General features: G+C 39.9%; 1 protein-coding gene across 1 annotated transcript; it reads right to left on the reverse strand.

The window, feature by feature from the left end:
* Nucleotides 1–922: 922 nt before the first annotated feature.
* Nucleotides 923–23948, reverse strand: C7H11orf97 (chromosome 7 C11orf97 homolog). The gene is made up of 5 exons (XM_060105177.1): nt 23917–23948; nt 14888–15087; nt 9886–9990; nt 1273–1398; nt 923–1002 (listed from the first exon to the last, which is right to left on the reverse strand). The coding sequence occupies exons 1-5, from the start codon at nt 23946–23948 to the stop codon at nt 923–925; spliced, it is 543 nt and encodes a 180-aa protein (XP_059961160.1).
* Between the last annotated feature and the right edge of the window lie 785 nt (nt 23949–24733).

The following is a 24733-nucleotide window of genomic DNA, read 5'->3' on the forward strand; positions in this document are numbered from 1 at the left end:
GAAGACTGAAACTCTCATCTCATGTGACCCTGTGGATTACATAACTATAAAAGACTGCCATGCCTGGCACATGATAAATGGTGGCTACTACTACCTTATTATTATTAAACCCAGGTCTTTGTTACTGGTTCCTTTTTGTTACATCAATCCCCTTAAGTAACAAGTTTTTTGTTTGTTTATTTTTTCACCTTGTGTCTCAGTCTTTACTGGTTGTATTTTCCTCCTACTGAATCCATATTCTGGAGGCTTCCTCCCTGGGGACCCCCCTCCTTTGTGGCACTTGGGCTGAGCCCTCACCCCATTCCAGATTCACCAGACAGCCCAGGTCCCGTGTACTGGTGGCTCACAGAGTTGGTGGTGCCTCGTGACTTCTACTCACTAGCTGAGTGACTTGGGTAAATTATTCAAACCTTTCTGTGCCTCAGTTTCCTCATCTGTGAAATGAACTGTACTTGTTTCATATGATTGTTGTAAAGATTTAATATATAATTATATATGAAGAATCTAGAATATGAAGTGCTATATAGCATTTGCCAGTATGACTCATATCTTGGTTAAGAGGACCCAAGCTTGGCACTTACCCACTACTTTCCTCTCAGCCCAGGGCTCCCTCCCAATTGTAGAGCTGTTTTCAGGACTTAATAGACCTAGTGTATGTCCGTACACTATCTGGACACTGCTTGTGCTTCTATGTCAGAATCCCTGCCTTCTCCACATCCTGCCACAAATATCGCTGGCAGACATCGGCTGGGACAGTGAGGAATGAGTAATAGCTTTTTCCCCAAACATAATGTCTGTAAGGAACAGTCTACTGGGGCCAGCCTGGTGGCCTCCTACCTAAAATAGGGTAAAACTAATGGAACCTAGCAAAACAGTTGCCTTATTCTTCCTGAATTCCCTCGTCTCCCTTTCCTCATTTCCACTAGTAAACGCAGATCATCTGTCTAGAAGAAAGGACAGTGCAAGATTCCTCCCCACTGAGCCTGTGTGCTGGAAGGTCTTCTGTGGATAAAAAGGAAAGGAAAGAGTCAGGAGCATAACTCAAGAGTGTGAACTTCTATTGTATCCATGGGGTAAATTCGTTACTTAAACTATTACTATTTAAGTTCCACAATGAGGCAATGTAGCTAAACTACAAGTAACCTGAGAGAAGGAAGTCAAAAGAAGATTGGATTTTGACTGAGAGCTGTAAATAAAGCATACACCACTGGTTTATAAACCGCTCAGTATCTTCCATGCTTGGGGTGGAAGTCAAGGGTATCCAGGTCTTACTTCGTAGCCCTCTGTGCCTCGAATAGTACTTGGCTTGTGGCAGTAAACTGTTTCTGCTTGGCAGTCCTGGTTTCAAGCCTCCCACAGAAAGATTCCTTTTAATGCTCCAAATCCCTTCCAGGACCACTGTCAATATTTTCAAAAGCAAGATAATGATTATTAGCTTCTTCTCTTTTCAGCACAAAATGTTCGTAAAGTATTTACTTGGTGACTATTTTCTTTAGCCACTTGGGTGGAGGTTTATTTGTTTTTTGTTTTTTTTTGTTTTTTTTTTGTTTTTTTTTTTTTGCTGTACGTGGGCCTCTCACTGCTGTGGCCTCTCCCGTTGCAGAGCACAGGCTCCGGACACACAGGCTCCGCGGCCATGGCTCGCGGGCCCAGCCGCTCCGCGGCATGTGGGATCTTCCCGGACCGGGGCACGAACCCGTGTCCCCTGCATCGGCAGGCGGACTCTCAACCACTGCGCCACCAGGGAAGCCCGGTTTATTTGTTTTGATTGATTAAACCACCCAAGGTCTTTAGCCTTTGTTTAATCTGTAATTCTAGTTCATTCATTGAATTATTCCCTATGCAATTAAACCTCTACAGTGTTATTAATTTAACCTGCCCCTAAAGAAATAGATGAAAAGTCAATTAAGAAATACAAATAGCAAGATACAGAGAAATCAGGAATAAATAATCATTAATATATGGACTTCATCAGGCAATCTTATCTGATTCTGCTTTAACTCCTAGAAGCACAAATGTTTCCAAAGATAACATAACCCAATTTTACCAGAGTAATTCATCCAATAGACCCAACAATCTTCTAAACTAGTTGTTGTTTAATCTCCTCCTTGAAAGAAACAGTAAACTCACTGGAAAACATCATAACAAAATATTTGTAACGTGATGTCTATGCACTGTGCAAGGCAAATTATAGTCCTAAATCCTGATACCATCAATAAGTATTGGTTTAGTAATGATTTGCACTGGGTTTTTCTCCATATCCTAAAATCACATGTTTAGATTCTGGGAATCAGTTAACAAGCATTTAGTGAAAATCTACTGTGTAGAAAACTGTGACCCAAGTCAAACAAAGAAGTGAATTCAGGTAAATGTCATAAGTTGTTTTCCCCATTTCTGAAGCTGCAAATGTCAATGCCCAATATTCTCCACAGATCCAAGTCTGCCCACTGGCATACACACTGACATGATCCCTCCCTAAAGGAGTCTGTACCATGCAATAAGTAGGGGCACAGCCTTTGAGTTCAGAGGAGATCTGGGTTTCAGTCTCTGCTCTATTGCCTACCAATTCTATGACTTTGGGCAAGTTATTTAATCCACAGTGTCTCAGTTCCCTCATGGGGATGACAATAATATCTACCTTGAAGGATTATTATAGGATTTGGATGAAATGGACATAAGTGCTTTGTACTCAATAAATAGTAGTTTTTTTTTTTTTTTTTTTTTTTTTTACAGGGACAATGATTTTCCTGTACAAGCATGGACTCAGATTCTATTTCCAGAAGCACAGTCACTGAGCTGACTCACCAGGCTGAATGTTAGTCCTTTCCCCTCCTTCCTGGCTCCTGAATGGAGTGGCTGGAGCTATCTGTCAAGATTCATTTCCTCCCTCTTCTTCAAAGACCTTCAAGGAAGACTCCACAATCTCCTTCTGCCAAGACCTTACAAAGTTCAAGCTGTTCCTTATATCTAACCCAAATCTTCCCTTACTGATCAAGCCAGTTCCCTTTCCTGCCCCGTCTAGAGACAGAAAAGGGTAACAAACTCTCAGACGTAGGAGTCCACAAACATTTATTCAATACCCCCCGTGACACCCTGTGAGAAACCAAGAAAATAGATTTAGATTTGTTCCGCATTGCGGGAAGGTCCGGTAAATGGAAAACGGTTAAAAATCCAGAGGTAGAATTCTGTAGAAAACCCACATCAAATTAAATAGAAGAATTGTACTAGTCTAATGTAGTTGGTTCTTTCAGATGCAATCACATTTATGGCTTAATAGAGAAAATACCTGAAATGTAAATGCATATGCCTAGAAATGCATGGAAAAAAAACCTCAAAGCAAAATGTTGTTATATGTAAGTGTTTACTGTTCTTGGGGATAGAGGGTGCTGGGAAAAATAGCATGACTTTGATTTGATAGGATATTTGGATGAAGACATTACGGAAAGTGATATATTCAACTGGAGGAAAAGAGGACCAAAAAGAAGTGTGAATATCCTTTGAAGCAGCGGCTTCTTTAAAGGGAAATTCAACTCTCTCAGCTCTGGGCAAATGCTTTCCAAGAGGAGGAAGGAAGACAAAGGGGGGGTGTGCAGAACGAGGCCAGAGAGACCTCAATGTTGGCAGCTTAACCTGAAAAGGAAAAGGGCAGCAGGAATAAGAGAGACGCTAAGAGAAGGGAATCAAATCCTTTCTTTTTTTTTTTTTTTTTTTTTTTTTTTTGCTGTAAACGGGCCTCTCACTGTTGTGGCCTCTCCCGCTGCAGAGCACAGGTTCCAGATGCACAGGCTCAGCGGCCATGGCTCACGGGCCCAGCCGCTCCGCGGCATGTGGCATCTTCCCAGACCGGGGCACGAACCCGTGTCCCCTGCATCGGCAGGCAGACTCTCAACCACTGCGCCACCAGGGAAGCCCAATCAAATCCTTTCTTGAAGCTCGGAATCTTAGAGATTCTTCTTCTCTCTCTTCTTCTCATGCCCCCACACCTCTTCTACTCAAAAACCTTTTTAGGTGTGTCTTTATCCTGAATTTTAAAGTTACAAAACCAAGTCTTTACGCTGAAAATCTTAGCCAATGGGATCTGACCTGGTCTATCAGACGGTCGCCCTTTAAAAATATTTTTGTTTCCCCAGCTGTCTCAGGACTGTGAATAAGGAACATGGGAGCTTGAAAAGCCAGTTTAGAAACATATTGTCTAGGCTTCCTTTGTATAAACATGGTCAGAGGAAGAAAATTTTAAGTAATTAAAATTTATGTTTGGTGACTTCTAAGCTCCGTAATTATCTTTTTTGTGTGTGTGTAATTATCTTGACATGCCTTTGGTGTCTAGTAAGTTCCTTGTATATTGTAGGTACAAAACCAGTTTTGTTGAATGAATTAATGAATAGCAAAAATATCCACACTTGTTGGGTAATATTTCACACTTCTTAAATTTGTACTAAACATAATAAACAAAACAGACTCAGCATTAAGTTTGCATGCATTCAGGCATATATAGACACAAATGAATGCATCTGAGAGTACACTCTTGAAATTCATTGGGAAAGGAAATGTATAAGAGAACACTAGTGAGCTTCATTAATCAAATTTTTCATGACTACTATAAACTCTGCAGGTTTTAGCCAGAAAAATACAAAAGCCCTTGCAATTTGAAAACATTAAAGTAGTACATTAATGTATTTCCACATGGTCCTATATAGAAAATTTTCAAAATGTAGAAATAGCTTTAAAATAAATGGCAAAATGAATGCAATAGTCCCATAATGCATGTCTCATAAACCTACCTCTTCTTTTTAAAAAAGTCGTAAGGAGAGGGAAATCTTCAGGGAACCACTAAAAATATATGAATTGTGATGTTAGCTAAATTCTCACTTATCCAGAAGGTTCCATAGGTTGCCCAAATTCCATTTACACCTGACAGCAGATCTGATCAGAAAAGTGCATTTCTTCTTTTCATAATTTCAGGATGATGAGACCCTGTAGATCCAGGCCCCTGTGCTTGGGGCAGGAATGTGTAAAGCCTCTGAAACTTCTTCTACCTCAAGTTTGAACTTAAACCTGGAGAAGATCGTGACAACTTTGTTGTTACTGAAGAGAATACTATTTGCTACCAGTACAGTTTCAAATCTTTTTTCCTCTAAGAAAACATAATCTTATATTTTAAAGTATATCCCAATGGCTAAGAGCAAAGACATCAGCTTCTGATGAGCTTACATTCAAGTATCAGTTCAACAGGCAAGTCATTGTACCTCCCCCAAGCCTCAGCTTCCAGAGCTGCAAAATGGGAATAATAATGATAGGGACAGAGTACAGGGACAAAGTAGGTGATCCCGGGCTTCCCTGGTGGCACAGTGGTTGAGAGTCTGCCTGCCGATGCAGGGGACATGGGTTCGTGCCCCAGTCCGGGAAGATCCCACATGCCGCGGAGTGGCTGGGCCCGTGAGCCATGGCCACTGAGCCTGCGCGTCCGGAGCCTGTGCTCCGCGACGGGAGAGGCCACAACAGTGAGAGGCCCGCATACCGCAAAAAAAAAAAAAAAAAAGTTAATCCCACGAAGGGATCATAAGTAAAAAAAAAAGTATAGGAGACCCCTATAAGTTAACGATCACTCAAGAAAGCAGGCTTGCTTAACAACAAAACCAAGTGGGCTTGCTTAGCACCAAAACCATGCAACAGAAGCATGAGATGTGTCCCAAAACAATAAAACAATGGTGGAATGAGACCCACATCCTGTCCAGTGAGGTCAGTATGTTAATGATTCCTAGGACATGCTTCTCTGTGCACACTAAAAACAAAAATACAAGGAAAAGGTGACATTAAAGTGAAACCTGAGATGATTTACCATATTTTAGTATATATAACTGCCTCTTCGCTTATTTCCATTGCTCCACGATAGTCCCAGTTTGACCATGTAGGGACAAGAAAGCTCCTACCCAATGTGGAGGAGGAACTGATGATGGAAGCTTGAGGTCTACCCTCCCCACTTTTCCTTTGATATAAAACTGCAGCCCACTAAGTTCTTGGCGTGCCACCCTCTTGCCCACCCACTTGTAAATCTCACAAGTGTCCTATACTAATAAACTCTTTCCTTACCTGTCACTCTGTCTCTCACTGAATTCTTTCTACACGGAGACAGAAGCTCTACCAAGCTCTATGCTCTACTAAGTGCCAAAACGCATTCTGCAGTTTCAATAAGAGCACAGGGTTGTTGCAAAGATTGAAAGAGGTAATTTGTAAAAACTTTCATGTCCAGGAGACACACTGTGAATGATGGCCAATATAATAAATAAATAACTAAAATTATTAATGATTACCACCATCATCATCATCATCATCATTAGGGAGACTCCCTTCACCCACCTACTCCTCCCCTTCTCACTGAACCCATATAGCTCTATGTCAGGAGCCTGGAAGGACTCAAAAACCCAGAGAAGGGAAGGCTCAGAGGCCTGGCAGTCCATTTATCTTGTTGTCACTGATGCCATTCCCCAGACCCAAGTATGGGGTGCACAGTAACAATCACCTGGGACATGTTGGCCATTGCAAGGTCTTCACAGTTCTTCTTATTATTTATTTTTTTTCCAAAGAAGATGTTGGGGGTAGGAGTTTATTTATTTATTTATTTATTTATTTATTCATTTTTGCTGTGTTGGGTCTTTGTTTCTTTGCGAGGGCTTTCTCTAGTTGTGGCAAGCGGGGGCCACTCATCATCGCGGTGCGCGGGCCTCTCACTATCGCGGCCTCTCTTGTTGCGGAGCACAGGCTCCAGACGCGCAGGCTCAGTAGTTGTGGCCCACGGGCCCAGTCACTCCACAGCATGTGGGATCCTCCCAGACCAGGGCTTGAACCCGTGTCCCCTGCATTAGCAGGCAGATTCTCAACCACTGCGCCACCAGCAAAGCCCACAGCTCTTATTAACTGTTGTCATACACGAGCACAAGAACAGGTGGGATAGCTCAATCACCAGAGGGTCCCTCACTGAGCGGCTTTTTCCTGAGTCCCTTCTTGCTAACCAGATAACAATATTCTAAAATAAATGTAATGTTCACTCTGTTAAACATCCTTAAAACCTACCTTCTGGATCTTTTGACCTTTGGTTGATGTTGTTCAACCCAAAGAGAAGAAACTTTTGACCTCTTACCAATTTCATTCAACCAAAGGAGAAGAAAAAAGGACAGAAATACCTTAAGTCCACTGCTTTGGGGTACTTCCATTATGGTCATCATTAGCTCAATCGGAAGTAAAACATGCTATCTTTTAAGTTGCTTAACTTCAGAACAAATGCCCCTCAATGGATGGTACGATTGAAACCAGGAGATTGAATTTGACCTTCAAGATCACTGCATTTGACCTTCAAGAAAAAGGTCATTTGCAATCTGGAAAAGAACAATTTCCCTGCACTCATGGAAGCAAAAGCCTATTTGGGATGGGTGAAGGAGCAAACGATAAGTAAAGAAGTGAAGACAATGAATGGGTCAAGCATACTTCCTCCTAACATCTGGGAATAGCTACTATATAAGTCACACAAGCCCCTCAGAGTCTTATGCAGAATTATGGGTGTATGTGACAAGGTGTGTTTTCCAGCAAGAGAGGCCATAGCTTTCTTCGGATATTTAAAAGAGTGTGTCACTGAAAACCTCCTTCTAGAAGGTCCAGTGGCTGACCCGAGCTGCCAGCCCTCTGGGCTAGGCTGGAAGAGTGTGGCACTCTCCCTGGGTGCTAGTTTCCTATTCTGGCCAAGGACGTGGGGATTCCAGCCATTAAAAAAAAGGTGAAGAAGAAAAGGAAAAGAAAAAATATAGTAGGTTTTTGTTTTTCATCAATAGAGCCCTTTAAGACTCAACCTTACAGAATCAATCCTCAGCTTTGAAAGATTTTTCTAGGCTAAAATAGCACCTCCGTGCGACCTCTGGTGGATGTTATTTAAAATGCAGCCCCCCATGCCCCCCAAGCAGTCTCCATTTTATATGAAGAATATTTGAAAACATTGCTTAGAAAAGTGAATTTTTATAAGCCGAATGATTTTTCCTAATCATTTAGACAGTCTCATAATCAAATGTATCCATTAAGAATAATACAACATCCAACTAGTGTATAAATCAGCTTTTATGTAATCTCTGAAAACAATGAAGGTGACCCAAAATATAATAATATTAACTTAAATATTTTTTTAATCACCGGGGAAGTATATATGTAGATTGGAGTTCAGAGAAGTAATTTAGTAGGTCACTTTGCATCCATCCATAGAGTTCAAACTCTAAGACTTTAAACTTTCCTTCAAGACACTATATGAACAAAATGAGCCGTTTTGTTGGTCTCTCTTTCCGTGAGAATGGGTGACACAAGAAGCCCTAAAAGGTGTTTCTATGCTGGTTTTAAAACATAAAGTGGGAAAACATTTTTTAAAAAAGAGAAAAAAAAGACTTATTATAAAGCTATAGTAAGAAAGACAATGTGGCACTGGTATTGAGATCAATAAATAGATCAAGAGGACTGAATGAAGAGTGAAAAAAAAATACAAAAAAAAAAGTGGGAAAATACACCATTGAGTCTGAAAAGATGTACCTCTGGGCCTGCAGCATCTTCTCTTAGGAATCCTTAGTGAATTTGGGTCCCACCAGACTGTTGTTCAACAGTCCTCCTCAGAAAATGTCAACTTCTCTGAGTATAGGAGTTGTGCTTTACAGTTCTTTTATATCTTCAAGCAACTGCTGGTACCCAAGAGGGTTGCAGTAAAAACCTGATGGTTTGAAAAGCATGAAATATGCTCCTAGCAATCATTGAGAAGGAACTATGAAAATGAGGGGCTCCAGCAGTTTCAAAATAACATCTATGAGGGATTCTTGAGAGCATATCTTTTTTCAAATGAACCATCAGTGCAAGCTATCAATGCCCAGGCCATCTAACCCATATACCATGTGTATGTGGGATAAAATCCTTGGATGCTTTGACTGATTTAAATGACTTAGATTCTTCTGGGTCAGTGATTTGCAAAGTGGGGTCCCTGGACCAGCATCATCAACGTCACCAGGGAACCTAGTAGAAATGCAAATTCTTGGACCCCACCCCAGACCTTTTTTTTTTTCTTTTTAAAATTTTATTTATTTATTTATTTTTGGCTGCACTGGGTCTTTGCTGCTGCGCGCAGGCGAGAAGGGGCTACTCTTCATTGTGGTGCGCAGGCTTCTCATGGCGGTGGCTTCTCTTGTTGTGGAGCATGGGCTCTAGGTGTGCGGGCTTCAGTAGTTGTGGCACGCAGGCTCAGTAGTTATGGCTTATGGGCTCTAGAGCACAGACTCAGTAGTTGTGGCACACGGGCTTAGTTGCTCCGTGGTATGTCTGGGATCTTCCCAGACAAGGGCTCGAACCCATGTCCCCTGCATTGGCAGGCAGATTCTTAACCACTGCACCACCAGGGAAGTCCCACCAAAGGCCTTCTGAGCCAGTTACTCAGAAGTAACTGATGGATGAGGCCCAGCTATTTGCTTTTAACTGATGGATGAGGCCCAGCTATTTGCTTTTTCCCAGGTAATTCTGATAGTCTAAACGTTGAGAACCACTGTTATTGGTCATACATATACTGATAAAGATAGAATATGTTATTGTGCTTTTCAGGCACTTGGAAAAAAATTCTACTTATCATTAAATAGAAATAACTCCACCAAAAATGTGGGACAGCAATGTAGATTCTGATACCTAGCTCATTTTTTCCCTAAATACAACAGTTTATTTGGAATAGGCAAAATAATTATAAAGTTAGCCAAGAATTTCCCAGGGACCCATTTTTCTTTTAATAGTCATGGTTTTGCAATAAATAAAATAATCTCTCTGCCATCAGACAATTTTATATCCATTTTGCAAATATACCTCATTTGTTACTGAGATTACCTGCAGGTGGATGTTTAATGTGGCATTCATCTCTCTTAATATAAAGTTCTTCTTCCAGTACTTCCTTAATTCTCTTATGTGGCTCACAATATAAAAATTTCTTCCCTAAGAAGACATTAACAACTGGTTACTTATCATAAATTCTGCCCAACCTTCTAGCCACTACCTACATGAATAACTACTTTTTAAAGAGACAAGTCCTTCCATACAAATAGCAGACGATTCACCCTGCAGACTCTATTTTGGAAAGATCTCTTCCACTGTAACTTTTAGTTTTGGGGGTAACTCTACATTTGGGGGTTAAGTTTCAGATCCTCTTTTAGGTATTATGAAGTAATATATGAAGTTTTCTTCATTAGCTTGAAGAAAACTTTCATTTATTCAACAAATTCTTATTAAAGACATACTCTGTGCCAGGCATTTGGGGCAGAGGACACAGCAATGAATAAGAAAGATGTATGCTTGGCGCCTACATTCCAGATACATAATACGGAAGAGTCTAGCAGTATTTCATCATCTTTCTAAAAAAATTATTTATTTATTTATTTATATCGGGTCTTCGTTGCTGTACACAGGCTTCTCATTGTGGTGGCTTCTCTTGTTGCGGAGCACAGGCTCTAGGCGCACTGGCTTCAGTAGTTGTGGCGCACCGGCTTAGTTGTTCCATGGCATGTGGGATCTTCCCGGACCAAGGATCAAACCCGTGTCCCCTGCATTGGCAGGTGGACTCTCAACCACTGCCCCACCAGGGAAGTCCCTCATCATCTTTTAAGAATAAACCTGGGGCTTCCCTGGTGGCTCAGTGGTTGAGAGTCCGCCTGCCAATGCAGGGGACACGGGTTCGTGCCCTGGTCCAGGAAGATCCCACATGCCGCGGAGTGGCTGGGCCCATGAGCCATGGCCGCTGAGCCTGCACGTCCGGAGCCTGTGCTCCGCAATGGGAGGCCCGCGTGCCACACACACAAAAAAGAATAAACCTGAATTGTAGTAGTGAGCCACTAATGGACATAGGACTTTTCCCTGTCCTCTAAACCTGCCCCCATAAGACAACACTGCTATAGCTGAGGATGGATTATTTGTTCTAAGTACTTTAGCTACATTTCCTCTGCTCACCCCAGGGAGCGCTGCGCCATTTGAGCCCTTCCATCTCTCTAATCTCTCCTGTCAGCTTCTCTCTCTTGTTCTCTGAGCTCCGGCCACATGGCCCTTCTGTCCATCCCTACATGGAAGCCTTTGAACATTCTATTTTCTCTGCCTGAACTGCCTTTCTCCTAATTTTTTTTCCCCAGGTAACTTCTACCTGAATTTCAGGTCTATGCTGAAATGTCAGTTCTTTAAGGAAACTTTCCTTGGCTCCACAATCTGGAAATGCCCCTGGTTACTTTTTCTCATAGTGCTCTCCTCTTTTGTTTCATTTGATTTATTGCAATGTATGTACAGCCTCATTTACTTTATATACAATTATTTGTGTAACTATTAGTTTACCATATGTCTCCCTTACCAGGTTATAAATACCATAAGAGCAGGGATGTTGTCTGTTCAGTTCATTAGAGTCCTAGAACAGAGTTTGACATAATAATAGATGCTCAACAAATGTGTGTTCAAGTGGAACTAAGCATTGTTCAATTAGTGAAAGATTCTTCTATATGCATGTCTGCGCACACGGCTTTGTGAGCATCAGGGAACCAGTATTTCTAGTCCTAGTGCCCAAAAGCTCAATCCAAGGAGCCATGGAAAACCTAACTAACCAACACAAAGATATGGCAGGTGTCAACTTTTCCCTACTAACCGATAGGGAACACAAGTAAATAAATTTGACTTGTGTGCAGACTGACCCAAATGGGGCAAAAGACCTGCTGCATATGGCTGTGGGTCTGGTTCATTCCTGGTCATGAGACCCAAATACACCCTCAGGCATGAACAAGGCAGAGTTAGATACTTTCTGAATCTTGTTTCCCCTAAATTAGGAGTCATATGAATAAGAGATGAATGAGGGTCAGAATTACTCTAGCTTAACTTTGGTTTAAACTTTTTTGGTTAAATCATGATCTTCAGGCAGAAAAAGCGTTTAAGAAATGTGGCTAAGAAAGAAGAAAAGGCTGTAATAGTTCAGAAGAGAGGAAGAGATCACTTGCTCTAAGTTCTAGTCTCTTGACAAATTTCAGTCCTTCTGTTATGAGAATTTACAGAGGAAATCACCAAAGGTTTTGAGGAATTATGAAAAATGAGAGAGTAGTAAAGAGCTAGTAAAGGCAAATATTCCCTGCTCCAAGAAAGACAGAAAGAAAGAAAGCAAGTAAACAAGCTGGCTAATAACAATTGCTACAATTTATTGAATGCTACCATGCCCTAGGCATCTTACATATATTATCTCTCTTCCTGACAATCAACCTATGGGCAGGTATAATTATTCCTATTTTATAGACAAAAAATTAACTTCCAGAAGTCATAAAAATTAAAAGCATGCCTACCTAACTCTCTCAAATCAAGTTACTAAACTAGATAGATTAGGGAGATGCTGTAGCCACAGTGTAGTATGTGTATTTCAGCAAGGCATTTGATAAAGTGCATTTCTCTTTGGCAGAGAGTGCTCATGCCAAAGATGCTGACTGACAGATCAGGGGCTTCTAGAGACTCTACTTGGCACTGTTGGGGTCACCATTTAATTTGTTAATTTGAATATAGGAACTTTCAGCAAACTCACCAAATGTGAGAATGGCACAAACCTGGTGAACAGTTTATGTGCTGAATGGCAAACTCAGGACTCAAAGGGCCTTCTACACCTAGAATGAAGTGCTAAAATTCATAGGACGGTATTGTTGGGGATACATATAATGACCTGTATTTAGGACCAAACAAAGGAATTGCATAAGCATAGGACAGAAAAGGCCTGGGTCAAATGTTTTCAGTTGGACAGTGGGGGAAAGAGAAACTAAGGATGTCATAGGCTGCATTTGTTATGTGTGTTAATAATATAATGTGTCTGTCAAAACAGCTCATGTAATTTTAGATCCACCTAATAGAAGTATAATTTTCAGATCAAGGGAAGTTATAGTCCCACCACACTACACTAACCTGATTGTACTGGATTCAGTGATTTAATAAAATGGAGAATACTGGGACAGTTCAGCCAGTGTGGTGAAAGTGCTACAAATTATTTTAAAGGTAACACTGAAGAAAAGAAAAAAAGAAAGGTAACACGGAGTCTATGAAAGATTTTGGTGGGTGCTCAAATAGCCACCACTATATAATTTAAAAATGTTTCAGTGGGAAAGCACCACATTTTATCTCTGTATATTTGGGAGCAGATGTGTGATTAGGGAGTAGAAGCTGTACAGAGACTGGGGACGTTTCCAAAAAATAAAGATCGAAGACCTTTCAAAAAAAAATTTTGAAAATTGAATGGGTACTTTGTGCAGGTGTAAATATTCTGTCTCTACTTCAGCTGAGGCCAGGAACTCAGGAAGGCTGAGGCAGGAACTCTTTACATGCCCCCGACCCTGACTTTGTGAGCTCCTGAAAGTCTGGACACCGCCTTTATTCATTACTCATTTCCCAGCAACCAGCCCAATGCCTGACATGCAAAAAGGACTCAATAGTTGTCAAATTGATGAGTGAATGGTTAATTCCACCTTTTACTCCTACAGTCACAGGGAATACAGAACCTTTAAATTATAGCATCTTTAACAGGAAAATTCCCAGATAGAATTTTAAGTCGGAGTAAGGAATTACTTAAGTATACTGAATACCTATATATACTGAATTTAGTTGCTCTAGATAAGGTCTCTGCATGCTGTTGACAATAACAGTAATGAGGTATCATAATCAGGAACATTGTGGCTGATGCTGAGAGAAGAGGTCCTTTCACCAGGTGGCAGCAGTTCTGTGGCTCCTCGGGGGGTCTCTGTCTCCCAAGAGGAGGGTGCGTGGTCGATCGAGCGGAAGCTGAGCGGCTTCAGAACAACCCTCGCTCCTCCGTTGTCCTGGCGCAGAGGGAGCCACGGTGCTCTAGAGAGGCAATCAGGGAGGTGCTGCAAAAGGGCTGGGAACGCTTGCCTTCCTCTTTGGCCTATTATTTTCATCTTCATCATTCCTTACCACCTACTGAAGATCTGTGGGGCACAAAGGGCTGTGAAATATCTGTAAATTTATGGAACAGTATGGAAGAGCACTTGGACCTAGCGTGGACTCAACCATGTTGGCTGTGACTGTGAACCAGAACTGCTTTTACTTATTTGAATGTTGTTTGTGTGTTTGGCAGGGCAGGGAGGAAACAACAGCAGTGTGTTAAAACGTGACCCATAATTGTGAGATTCTAAAAGGATCAGGTAATCATAATTTATGAACTGATAATCCAAGAGACGGTGATTTAAGTGTTTGAAGGATTTCTCCAGCACTGAGTGACGGTAGGCAAGTCACTTCCTTTCCTCTAGTGTAGACCTCAGTTTCCTGGTCTGTAAAATGAAGGAATTGACAAAAATGATCTGCATATTTCCGTGTGTGTATATAATTTATGTATTTAAAATATAAATTTCATAGTTTTATGTGTAAAATTTAAATTTGTATATTACATTTTACACATTTTTATAATTTAAACATATTTTTAAATATATTTAAAACTTAAATATATATTATATTTTACACATTTTTATAATTAAGATATATTTTATAATTTAATATTTTTAATATCATATGTATGTATATATACACACACACAATTTTTTTCAATACCTTCCACGCCAATGCCACTACCAATTAAGTTGGAGGATACCTGGACTCAGGTAGCCTTTTATGAAGGAGGGCTTGGGGAAATGGACCAGATGCCTTCGGCCACAAAACCATCACCCCTGCCTTTGCCAAAACAGCAGCTCCGCCCCCTCCCTCCAAAACCTTTGCGGCTTTAGCTAGTCTTACTGCGGTTTCCCCCAGTTCACCTTCACCGCTTCTCCTCGCCCAAGTCCCGCCCACCTCCCGCGGGGTCCGAGGCTGAAAGGGAACTCACTTTGCTTCCGGGACTCTTGGAGGCCGCGGCCTCCGGTCTCCCCGCGCGCCCCGCACCCCAGGCCTCCGGGCGGCCAAGGCTGCTCGCTGTCGCGGCCCGCCTCGGGCATCGCCACCGCGGTCACCGCCTCCTCCCCCCTCTTGCCGCGGGGGTCTTCTTCGCGGCGCGCGGCCGGCTGGCCTTCTCTGCTCCGCCGCAGACTGCTGGGAAACGCGAGACCTCTCCGGTTGCCATGGTGACTGGATCCTCCCCGCCCCCAGCCGCTCCCAGCGAGCGTGTGCAGGTGTCCCCGCGCGCCCAGGAAGGCGCTGGAGCTCTAGAGCTCTAGAGCGCAGGCTCAGTAGTTGTGGTGCACGGGCTTAGTTGCTCCGTGGTATGTGGAATCTTCCCCGGACCAGGGCTTGAACCCGTGTTCCCTGCGTTGGCAGGCGGATTCTTAACCACTGCGCCACCAGGGAAGTCCCTATGAATTTGAATATTTTAGATGTCTCACATGAGTGGACTCATACAGAATTTGTCTTTTTGTGATTGGCTTATTTTATTTAGCATAATGTTCTCAAGGTTAATCCCTGTTGTAGCATGTGTTAGGAGTTCCTTCTTTTTTAAGGTTTAATAATATTCCATTTTCTGTATATACTACATTTTCTCTATTCATTCATCTGTCAATGGGCTTTTGGGTTGTTTCCATCTCTTAGCTATCGTGAATGTGGGTGAGCAAATATCTATTCAAGAACCTTCTTTGAATTCTTTTGGATATATATAGAAGTGGAATTGCTGGATCATATGGTAATTCTACTTTTAACTTTTGAGGAAACCATGTCAACATGGTTATACACATAGAAAATGCAAATGAATGTACAGATAAACTATTAGAATTAATACATTTATTAAGGTTGCTGGACACGTAGTTAATAAAGAAGAATAAATTTTACTTTCATTTATAGAAACAAAGAAATAGAAAATGAAAAGTTAGAAACAGTACTATTTAAATAAAATAAAAGCCACCAAATTCATAAGAATAAATCTTTTAAAAAAGGAAAGAACACCAGAACGCTCTAAAACATTACCAAGAAAAGATAATGAATATCTAAGTAAATGAATGGATGTATTACATTCAAGAATTGTAACACAATTTTATAATGATGTTAATTCTCTTCAAACTGATCTATATTGTGACCTCAATCTAAGTCTCAGCAGGGTTGTTTTAATATGGAAATTGACAAGGGGATTCTAAAATTGAAAAGTAAATGCAAAGGTCCAAGAATAGCAAAAACGACCTTGAAGAATACAAACAAAGTCAGAACATTTACACTACCAGATATCAAGACTTATTATACAGCTACAGTATTAAGCCTGTGGTACTGAGGGAAGGATATATCAATTTGAACAAAATAGAGAGTCTAGAAACAGACCCAACTACATATGATCACCAAATATATGACAAAGATGTCACTGCAGTGTAGTGTGTGCGTTTGTGTGTGTACAGGGTGGTCTTTTAGATAAGTAATATTGGATAGATTGGATATTCATATGGGGAAAAAAATGAACTTAGGCTCCTATCACATATCAAACACAAATATTAAGTCAAAATGGATTATAGCACTAAACATAAAACAATAAAGTTTCTAGAAGATAACAGTGAAAAAATATGTTTGTGATCTGAGGTAGGCAGATACTTCTTAAATAGGAAATAAAAAGCACTAACCATAAAGAAAAACAATGAATAAATTAGATGCCATTAAAATTAAGATCACTTCATTAAAATCACTACTAAGAGAGTGAAAAGTCAAGCCACACACTGGGAGAACATTTTTGTAATACATATATCCAACAAAAGACTAGTATTCATAAGATATAAGGACAGCCTACAAATCAATAAGAAGAGGGAAGACAACCCAAGAAAAAAGTGGAGGGAGTTCCCGGATGGTCTAGTGGTTAAGATTCAGTGCTTTCACTACCGTGGCCTGGGTTCAATCCCTGGTCGGGGAACTGAGATCCTGCAAGTTGTACAGCCAAAAAACAGCATATAACAAATTGCTCCACATCATTAGTCATCAGGATAATACACATTAAAGCTTCAGTGAGATATTATTACATACGCACTAGAATAGCTATTTAAACAAAGAAGCCTGGCAGTAACAAGGGTTGAGAGAATATGGAGCAATTGGAACTCTCATTCCCTGATGCTAAGAGTGTAAATTGGCATAACCACTTTGGAGAATTGTTTTTGCAGTTTTTACTAAAGCTGAATATATAAGTATACCCTGTGGCCCAGCAGTCCTGACACTAAGTATATACAAGACTGTATGTACACCAAAGGCTTGTACTAGAATTGTTCACGCCAGCACTATTCATAAAATACCAAACTGGGAACAATTCAAAGGCTCTTCGAAAATCAGCAGTAAAATGTATATATAAATGGTTGTATATTCACGTAATAGAATACTACACAATGAAAAAGAACAAATCCCTGCTACATGCAAAAGTATGGATGAATCTCACAGATGTCATGTTTAGTGAAAGAAACACAAAAATATACATAATAAATGATTTCATTTATGTAGGCAAAACAAAATTATGGTAATAGAAGTTAGAATTATGGTTACCTTTTAGGGAGCATGGGAAGAGGGAGCACAAAGTACACTTGGGGGGCACTGTTATGTCCTATATCTTAAGCTAGGTGGTAATTAAATGGATGCATTCAACTCCCAAACTCATTCTACGAGGCCACCGTCACCCTGATACCCAAACCAGACAAAGATGTCACAAAAAAAGAAAACTACAGACGAATATCACTGATGAACATAGATGCAAAAATCCTCAACAAATACTAGCAAGCAGAATCTAGCAGCACATTAAAAGGATCATACACCATGATCAAATGGGGTTTATCCCAGAAATGCAAGGATTCTTCAATATATGCAAATCAATCAATGTGATACACCATATTAGCAAACTGAAGGAGAAAAACCATATGATCACCTCAATAGATGCAGAAAAAGCTTTTGACAGAATTCAACATCGATTTATGATACAAACTCTCCAGAAAGTAGGCATAGAGGGAACTTACCTCAACATAATAAAGGCCATATATGACAAACCCACAGCCAACATTGTTCCCAATGGTGAAAAACTGAAACCATTTCCACTAAGATCAGGAACAAGACAAGGTTGACCCCTCTCACCACTATTATTCAACATAGTTTTGGAAGTTTTAGCCACAGCAATCAGAGGAGAAAAAGAAATAAAAGGAATCCAAATCGGAAAAGAAGAAGTAAAACTGTCACTGTTTGCAGATGACATGATACTATACACAGAGAATCCCAAAGATGCTACCAGAAAACTACTAGAGCTAATCAATGAATTTAGTAAAGTAGCAGGATATAAAATTAATGCACAGAAATCTCTTGCATTCCTATACACTAATGATGAAAAATCTGAAAGAGAAATTAAGGAAACACTCCCATTTACCACTGCAACAAAAAGAATAAAATACCTAGGAATAAACCTACCTAAGGAGGTAAAAGACCTGTACTCAGAAAACTATAAGACACTGATGAAAGAAATTAGAGATGATACAAAGAGATGGAGAGATATACCATGGTTTTGGATTGGAAGAATCAACATTGTGAAAATGACTATATTACCCAAAGCAATCTACAGATTCAATGCAATCCCTATCAAACTACCAATGGCATTTTTCACAGAACTAGAACAAAAAATTTCACAATTTGTATGGAAACACAAAAGACCCTGAAGAGCCAAAGCAATCTTGAGAAAGAAAAACAGAGCTGGAGGAATCAGGCTCCCTGACTTCAGACTATACTACAAAGCTACAGTAATCAAGACAGTATGGTACTGGCACAAAAACAGAAATATAAACACATGAAAGGATGCTCAACATCATTAATCATTAGAGAAATGCAAATCAAAACTACAATGAGGTATCACCTCACACCCGTCAGAATGGTCATCATCAAAATATCTACAGACAATAAATGCTGGAGAGGGTGTGGTGAAAAGGGAACCCTCTTGCACACTTGGTGGGATAAATTGATACAGCCATTATGGAGAACAGTATGGAGGTTCCTTAAAAAACTAGAAATAGAACTACCATATGACCCAGCAATCCCACTACTGGGCATATACCCTGAGAAAACCATAATTCAAAAAGAGTCATGTACCACAATGTTCATTGCAGCTCTATTTACAATAGCCAGGACATGGAAGCAACCTAAGTGTCCATCGACAGATGAATGGATAAAGAAGATGTGGCACATATATACAATGGAATATTACTCAGCCATAAAAAGAAGTGACACAGTTATTTGTAGTGAGGTGGACGGACCTAGAGACTGTCATACAGAGTGAAGTAAGTCAGAAAGAGAAAAACAAATACCGTATGCTAACACACATATATATATGGAATCTAAAAAAAAAAAGAAAAGGTTCTGAAGAATCTAGGGTTAGAACAGAAATAAAGACACAGACGTAGAGAATGGACTTGAGGACATGGGGAGGGGGAAGGGTAAGCTAGGACGAAGTGAGAGAGTGGCATGGACATATATACACTACCAAATGTAAAATAGATAGCTAGTGGGAAGCAGCCACATAGCACAGGGAGATCAGCTCGGTGCTTTGTGTCCACCTAGAGGGGTGGGATAGGGAGGGTGGGAGGGAGATGAAGAGGGAGGAGATATGGGGATATATGTTTATGTATAGCTGATCTACTTGGTTATACAGCAGAAACTAACACACCATTGTAAAGCAATTATACTCCAATAAAGATGTTTAAAAAATGGATGTGTTCACTCTGCAGAATTAATTGATTTATGCACTTTTGTGGAGGTTTGCTATACCTCTACAAAATTATACAAAAATTAAGCATATTTTAGTTAGGAAAAAGTTAGTCTGAAAATATTTTTACTCAGAAAAACCCAATGTGGTTTAGTTTGATCAAATAATAAAGAATCATGCAGTTATTGTTTTTCTTCTATCTCCAATACCAAAAACCTTGGAGATAATTCAATTGTCAACTGTGGTAACTCTATTAACTTAAGTGATATATTTACTTCTTTTGCCTAAGTGGCTTTTGGTTTTCTATTTCCAATTAGTACATGCATGTCACTAATTATACACCATCTCAAATCTTCTTGGGAATAAATATTGATAAAAGTAAGTATAAAATGTACTGTTTTATCCATGAATTGTGGCTACCACTTTTTTATTTTTTTATTCCAAAAAACTAAAAATGAACAACAAAAACATAGTGGCTTATTCTTTTTCATTTTAGTTAAATGAAAAGACCAAAATATCCACTAGATGGAGGCAAAACCCAAGACTAAATTTTTCTGGTAATAAGTTAAAAATTCTTTTTAATGTAAAAACATGAAGTCTTTATCAAAGAAATAAAACTTAATATATTGCCAAAATTTAAATATTACTTTGTGTTACTTAATGGTATATTAGTAAAAATCTGAGTGGATTAAGTTTTGCTTTCTGTATTTAAGTCTACAGATATCAAACATGTCTCCAGAAGTCATCTCAGTCTTTCTTCTGCTTAGTAATAAGGCAGTTGAATAAACAATGGGATATTTAATGTTATTGTTTATTCTTCAGAGAAGTAGATACTATAACCACTTTGGTATGCTATTCTAGATTCCAACAGTCCTGACCTAAATTATTTTAAAAGCCAACAGAATCCTTCTTATTCTAAGTAAACCATCTTCTCAAATTTGTTGAATGCTGTCAAGTGGACTAATTATTTTAGGGCAAATATTTTGTTTACTACTGTATCATTTAATGGAGAAACTTCTCCTTGCAGTTATAAAGGGCTTTTTGCTTGGGATTTTAAAAATTCCAGTGAATTGGTGAAATGTATATTTTTTGGATAACTCATAAGACTCTGCAGACCCTCAGGAAGATATACCCCTAGGATTTGGGGAGGAGGTCCTCATATATTCTTCCTTGCTAATGAAAATAACAAAAGGATGAAATTAGTCATCTCTGGGTGACTACTTTTAAAAATCAACCTTAAGTATAACTTGCGCATAAAAGTGCATTCCAGGGACTTCCCTGGTGGCACAGTGGTTAAGAATCCACCTGCCAGTGCAGGGGACATGGGTTCAAGCCCTGGTCCGGGAAGATCCCACATGCCGCAGAGCAACTAAGCCCGTGCGCCACAACTACTGAGCCCGTGTGCCACAACTACTAAAGCCCACGCCCCTAGAGCCCGTGCTCTGCAGCAAGAGAAGCCACCACAGTGAGAAGCCCATGCACCACAACAAAGAGTAGTCCCTGCTTGCAGCAACAAAGACCCAATGCAGCCAAAAAAAATTAATTAATTAAAAAAACCCTTCATTCCATTTAAAGTATAGAATTCAACGACTTTGGACAGCTTTATATACCTGCAAAACCACCACCGCAATCAAGATACAGAACATTCCCACCACTTTCAAGAGACTCTTCCTGACCCTTTGCAATCAAACTTCTGTCTCTCACCAGGCAACCACTGCTCTGAGGTATATAAATTAGTTAATTTTTTGCCCAAATGGCTATTCAGTTTTTCCAGCACTAACTCTTTAAGAGAACTTCCCACTGCATTCCTCAGAATCTTTGTCAAAAATCAAGTGACTAATGTATACCTGGATCTATTTCTAGACTCTGTTCTATTGTTCTATATTTCTATCCACCAATACCACACTGTCTTGATACTTCTCTTTCATATTTTTTTTTTTTTTTTTTGGCTGCACTGCATGGCATGAGGGACCTTAGTTCCCCAACCAGGGATCAAACGGGTGCCCCCTTCAGTGGAAGCTCAGAGTCTTAACCACTGGACTGCCAGGGAAGTCCCTGCTTTCTATAATTTTGAAATCAGGTTGTATAAATCCCCCAACTTTTTTTTTAAATTGCTTTGGCTGTTTGCTCACTTCCACAGCACATATACCTGCCACCTATCAAGCTTTGGCTCTTATGATTTTCAACTAATGGAATTTGTGCCTATTTATGTTTTCGTGCCACAAAATGCAACTTCCTCCTAATAACAGTGGTTTCTATGTCCTCAAACACTACAATAAATAAACTACATAAAAATAATATTAAAGAAAATGGAATTTTTGTTGTTATGACTATTTGGTAGCCTAACTGGTGTTACTTAGATATTAACATTCATAGGTGAAAATCTATAACATTTGAACAAAGCTTTCTGGAAACAGTTCAAAGAAAATAAACTACATGTGCACTAAACAATGTCTTCTTTACTCAACTTTACAAATAGATATATAGGCACAAATAGATATCAGATCAAAGGTGGTGGAATCACAAAGGTTTGAAAGTTATCTCCCACTCTCACTGACTGCATGACAATTAACCTCCATAAGCCCACTTTCCTGTTCATACAATGACATCTTATCTCGTAGGGTTACTGTGAGGCTCACATGAGATAATGTATGTGAGCACCTACAGCACAGCTGGCACCCAATAAACAGATGTTAGCTATTATCACAGTGGTTCAGGGTAGCACATTTTGGATATTTAAAAATTTTCATAAAGAAGATCAGATGAGACTATTCCATTTGTGCATTACATAAAAAATGACTGGGGAAGGCTGATAAACAGATATAGAATTTTTTTTTTTTACATTATGACTTTGATATATTTTACCTTGTGATTCATTTTTTTTTTTTTCCTTTTTTTTTTTTTCTTTTTGCGGTATGCGGGCCTCTCACTGTTGTGGCCTCTCCCGTTGCGGAGCACAGGCTCCGGATGCGCAGGCCCAGCGGCCATGGCTCACGGGCCCAGCCGCTCCGCGGCATATGGGATCCTCCCAGACCGGGGCACGAACCCGTATCCCCTGCATCGGCAGGCGGACTCCCAACCACTGCGCCACCAGGGAGGCCCCTTGTGATTCATTTTTAAAGTGAAAGTCATCTCTGTTGGTTTGCGATCTCAGGAGTTTCCTGGGTGAAATCTAAGATTGGCCCCCATGCATGGAGGATGAGGAGAGACCAAAGAAAGAGGCGGACAGCTCCAGCTTGATAGGTGGCAGGTTTAATAAGCATGGGAACTTACATAGGAAGCTTGTCTATGGAGGTTGCAAGATGAGTAGATCTCCATACCTGCCTGCCAGAATCTTAAAAATTTACATAGAGGCCTTAACTGGGTTCAGTCATGTATTCAGTCCAGGTGGTCTCAACAACACATTGCTCTCTCAAGGTCACGTCCTTTAAAGGTCTCTCATGGTGGGAACAGTAGGAAGAACATACATTCCAAGGACAAGGGAGAGGGTGAGGAGACTTCATTGCCCGGGTCCACATCCTCTCGATGACCTCCTCCAACAATTGCCAAAATAAATTATACTGCATGATTTTTATATTTAATAACAAACTAAAAGAGTTCTAGATTGGTAATGATATTAAGAGATTGTCTTCTATTTCCACAGTTATTGACACTTGGAAGCTGCCAGCTCCCTCCGCATTTCCCTCTTCTCTACAGAGGAGGTTGGCTTCTCTTAACCAGCATTTCTTTTAGATGGGGAAAGACTGTGCATCAATTTCATTGCCTTTTACCCAAGAATGCAATAAAAATTTTACATTTATAATGGTGCAACCTATTAAAAATCAGGCTTTGTTTATGATCTCCCTTAATACCCAGAAATTAGAATTTCTCTAAATTCTCTAGAATTTCTCATCTGACTTAAGGGATAAATTTCCTAGAGGCCAAACCTGGGAACAGGAGTGAGTTTTTCTGACACATGAAACTCAGTATGAAAGAGTTCTCTTTTTTTAATTGTATGTTTTAGCCCAATTTTTGAAAGTCTTTGAAAGATCTCATTAACAAAATACTAAACATTTCAAATAGAATCAACGATTATCTAATTTTTGAATGTACACTGATGAATATTTGGAATGCCTAACCAAAATCTAAGGAAAACACACCATATGAATAAAATTTACCTGCATGCTAATAAAACAGCTTTGTGACCAGCCAAATTCTGAAATCTCCTGCCTTAGAGACTTCTGATGACATACAGCAGGAAACACTTGGCAATGTCTGGAGACATTTTTGATGGTCACAACTGGGAAGGGGGAGGTGCTGCTCCCATCTAGTGAGTAGAGCCAAGAATGCTGCTAAACACTGGATAATACACAGGATGCCCCCGCCAAACAGAATTATCTGGCCCCAATGTCAATAGAGTGAGGAACCGTGACACACAATTACTTTTCTAGATGGACTCCAGAACCACTTCATTGTCCAAGGGTGCAGACTGAAGTCAAAAGAATGGATGAAAGGATCCTAATACCATTTTCTTCCTTTTGATTCTTCTTGAAAGCTTTGCATATCTTCAAATAAGAAATATACAAAAGCACATGGAAGCAAATCTGAACTCGAGTGCTTTTCCTAGTACGTGTCATGAAGGATCTGATTCGTATATTAAATCTTAATATTTTTACAGCAGACCTATTTCTTGCTCCTAGATTTGGTTCCTTTAATTGGGATATATTTTCTTCATGAGTTATTATATTTGGGTTTAGAAAAACCTGATAGACACCTGATTTTTTAATAATGGCAGGCTCACTTTTTTTTTTTATTGCTAAAAATTGCCTTGTTTAAGCAGCTGTGTCTGGAAAAGGAACTCCAGTGACTACTCAGGAGACAGTTGTTCTTATGAACTCACATTAATTCTCCAATGATGTTTTCCTAATTTTCAAGTACTGTCTAGCAGAGATGAAATGTTGAATATATCATAATAGAAAGGGAAGGGACCAAACAAATTAGGTAGTAGTTTTCTTTTAGATTTTATAAGCTATTTCTTTCATTAAGCACATTTTCTGGCCTACAGATTTC

The sequence above is a fragment of the Mesoplodon densirostris genome, chromosome 7 (assembly GCF_025265405.1).
Source record: "Mesoplodon densirostris isolate mMesDen1 chromosome 7, mMesDen1 primary haplotype, whole genome shotgun sequence".
NCBI classification, from domain to species: domain Eukaryota; kingdom Metazoa; phylum Chordata; class Mammalia; order Artiodactyla; family Ziphiidae; genus Mesoplodon; species Mesoplodon densirostris.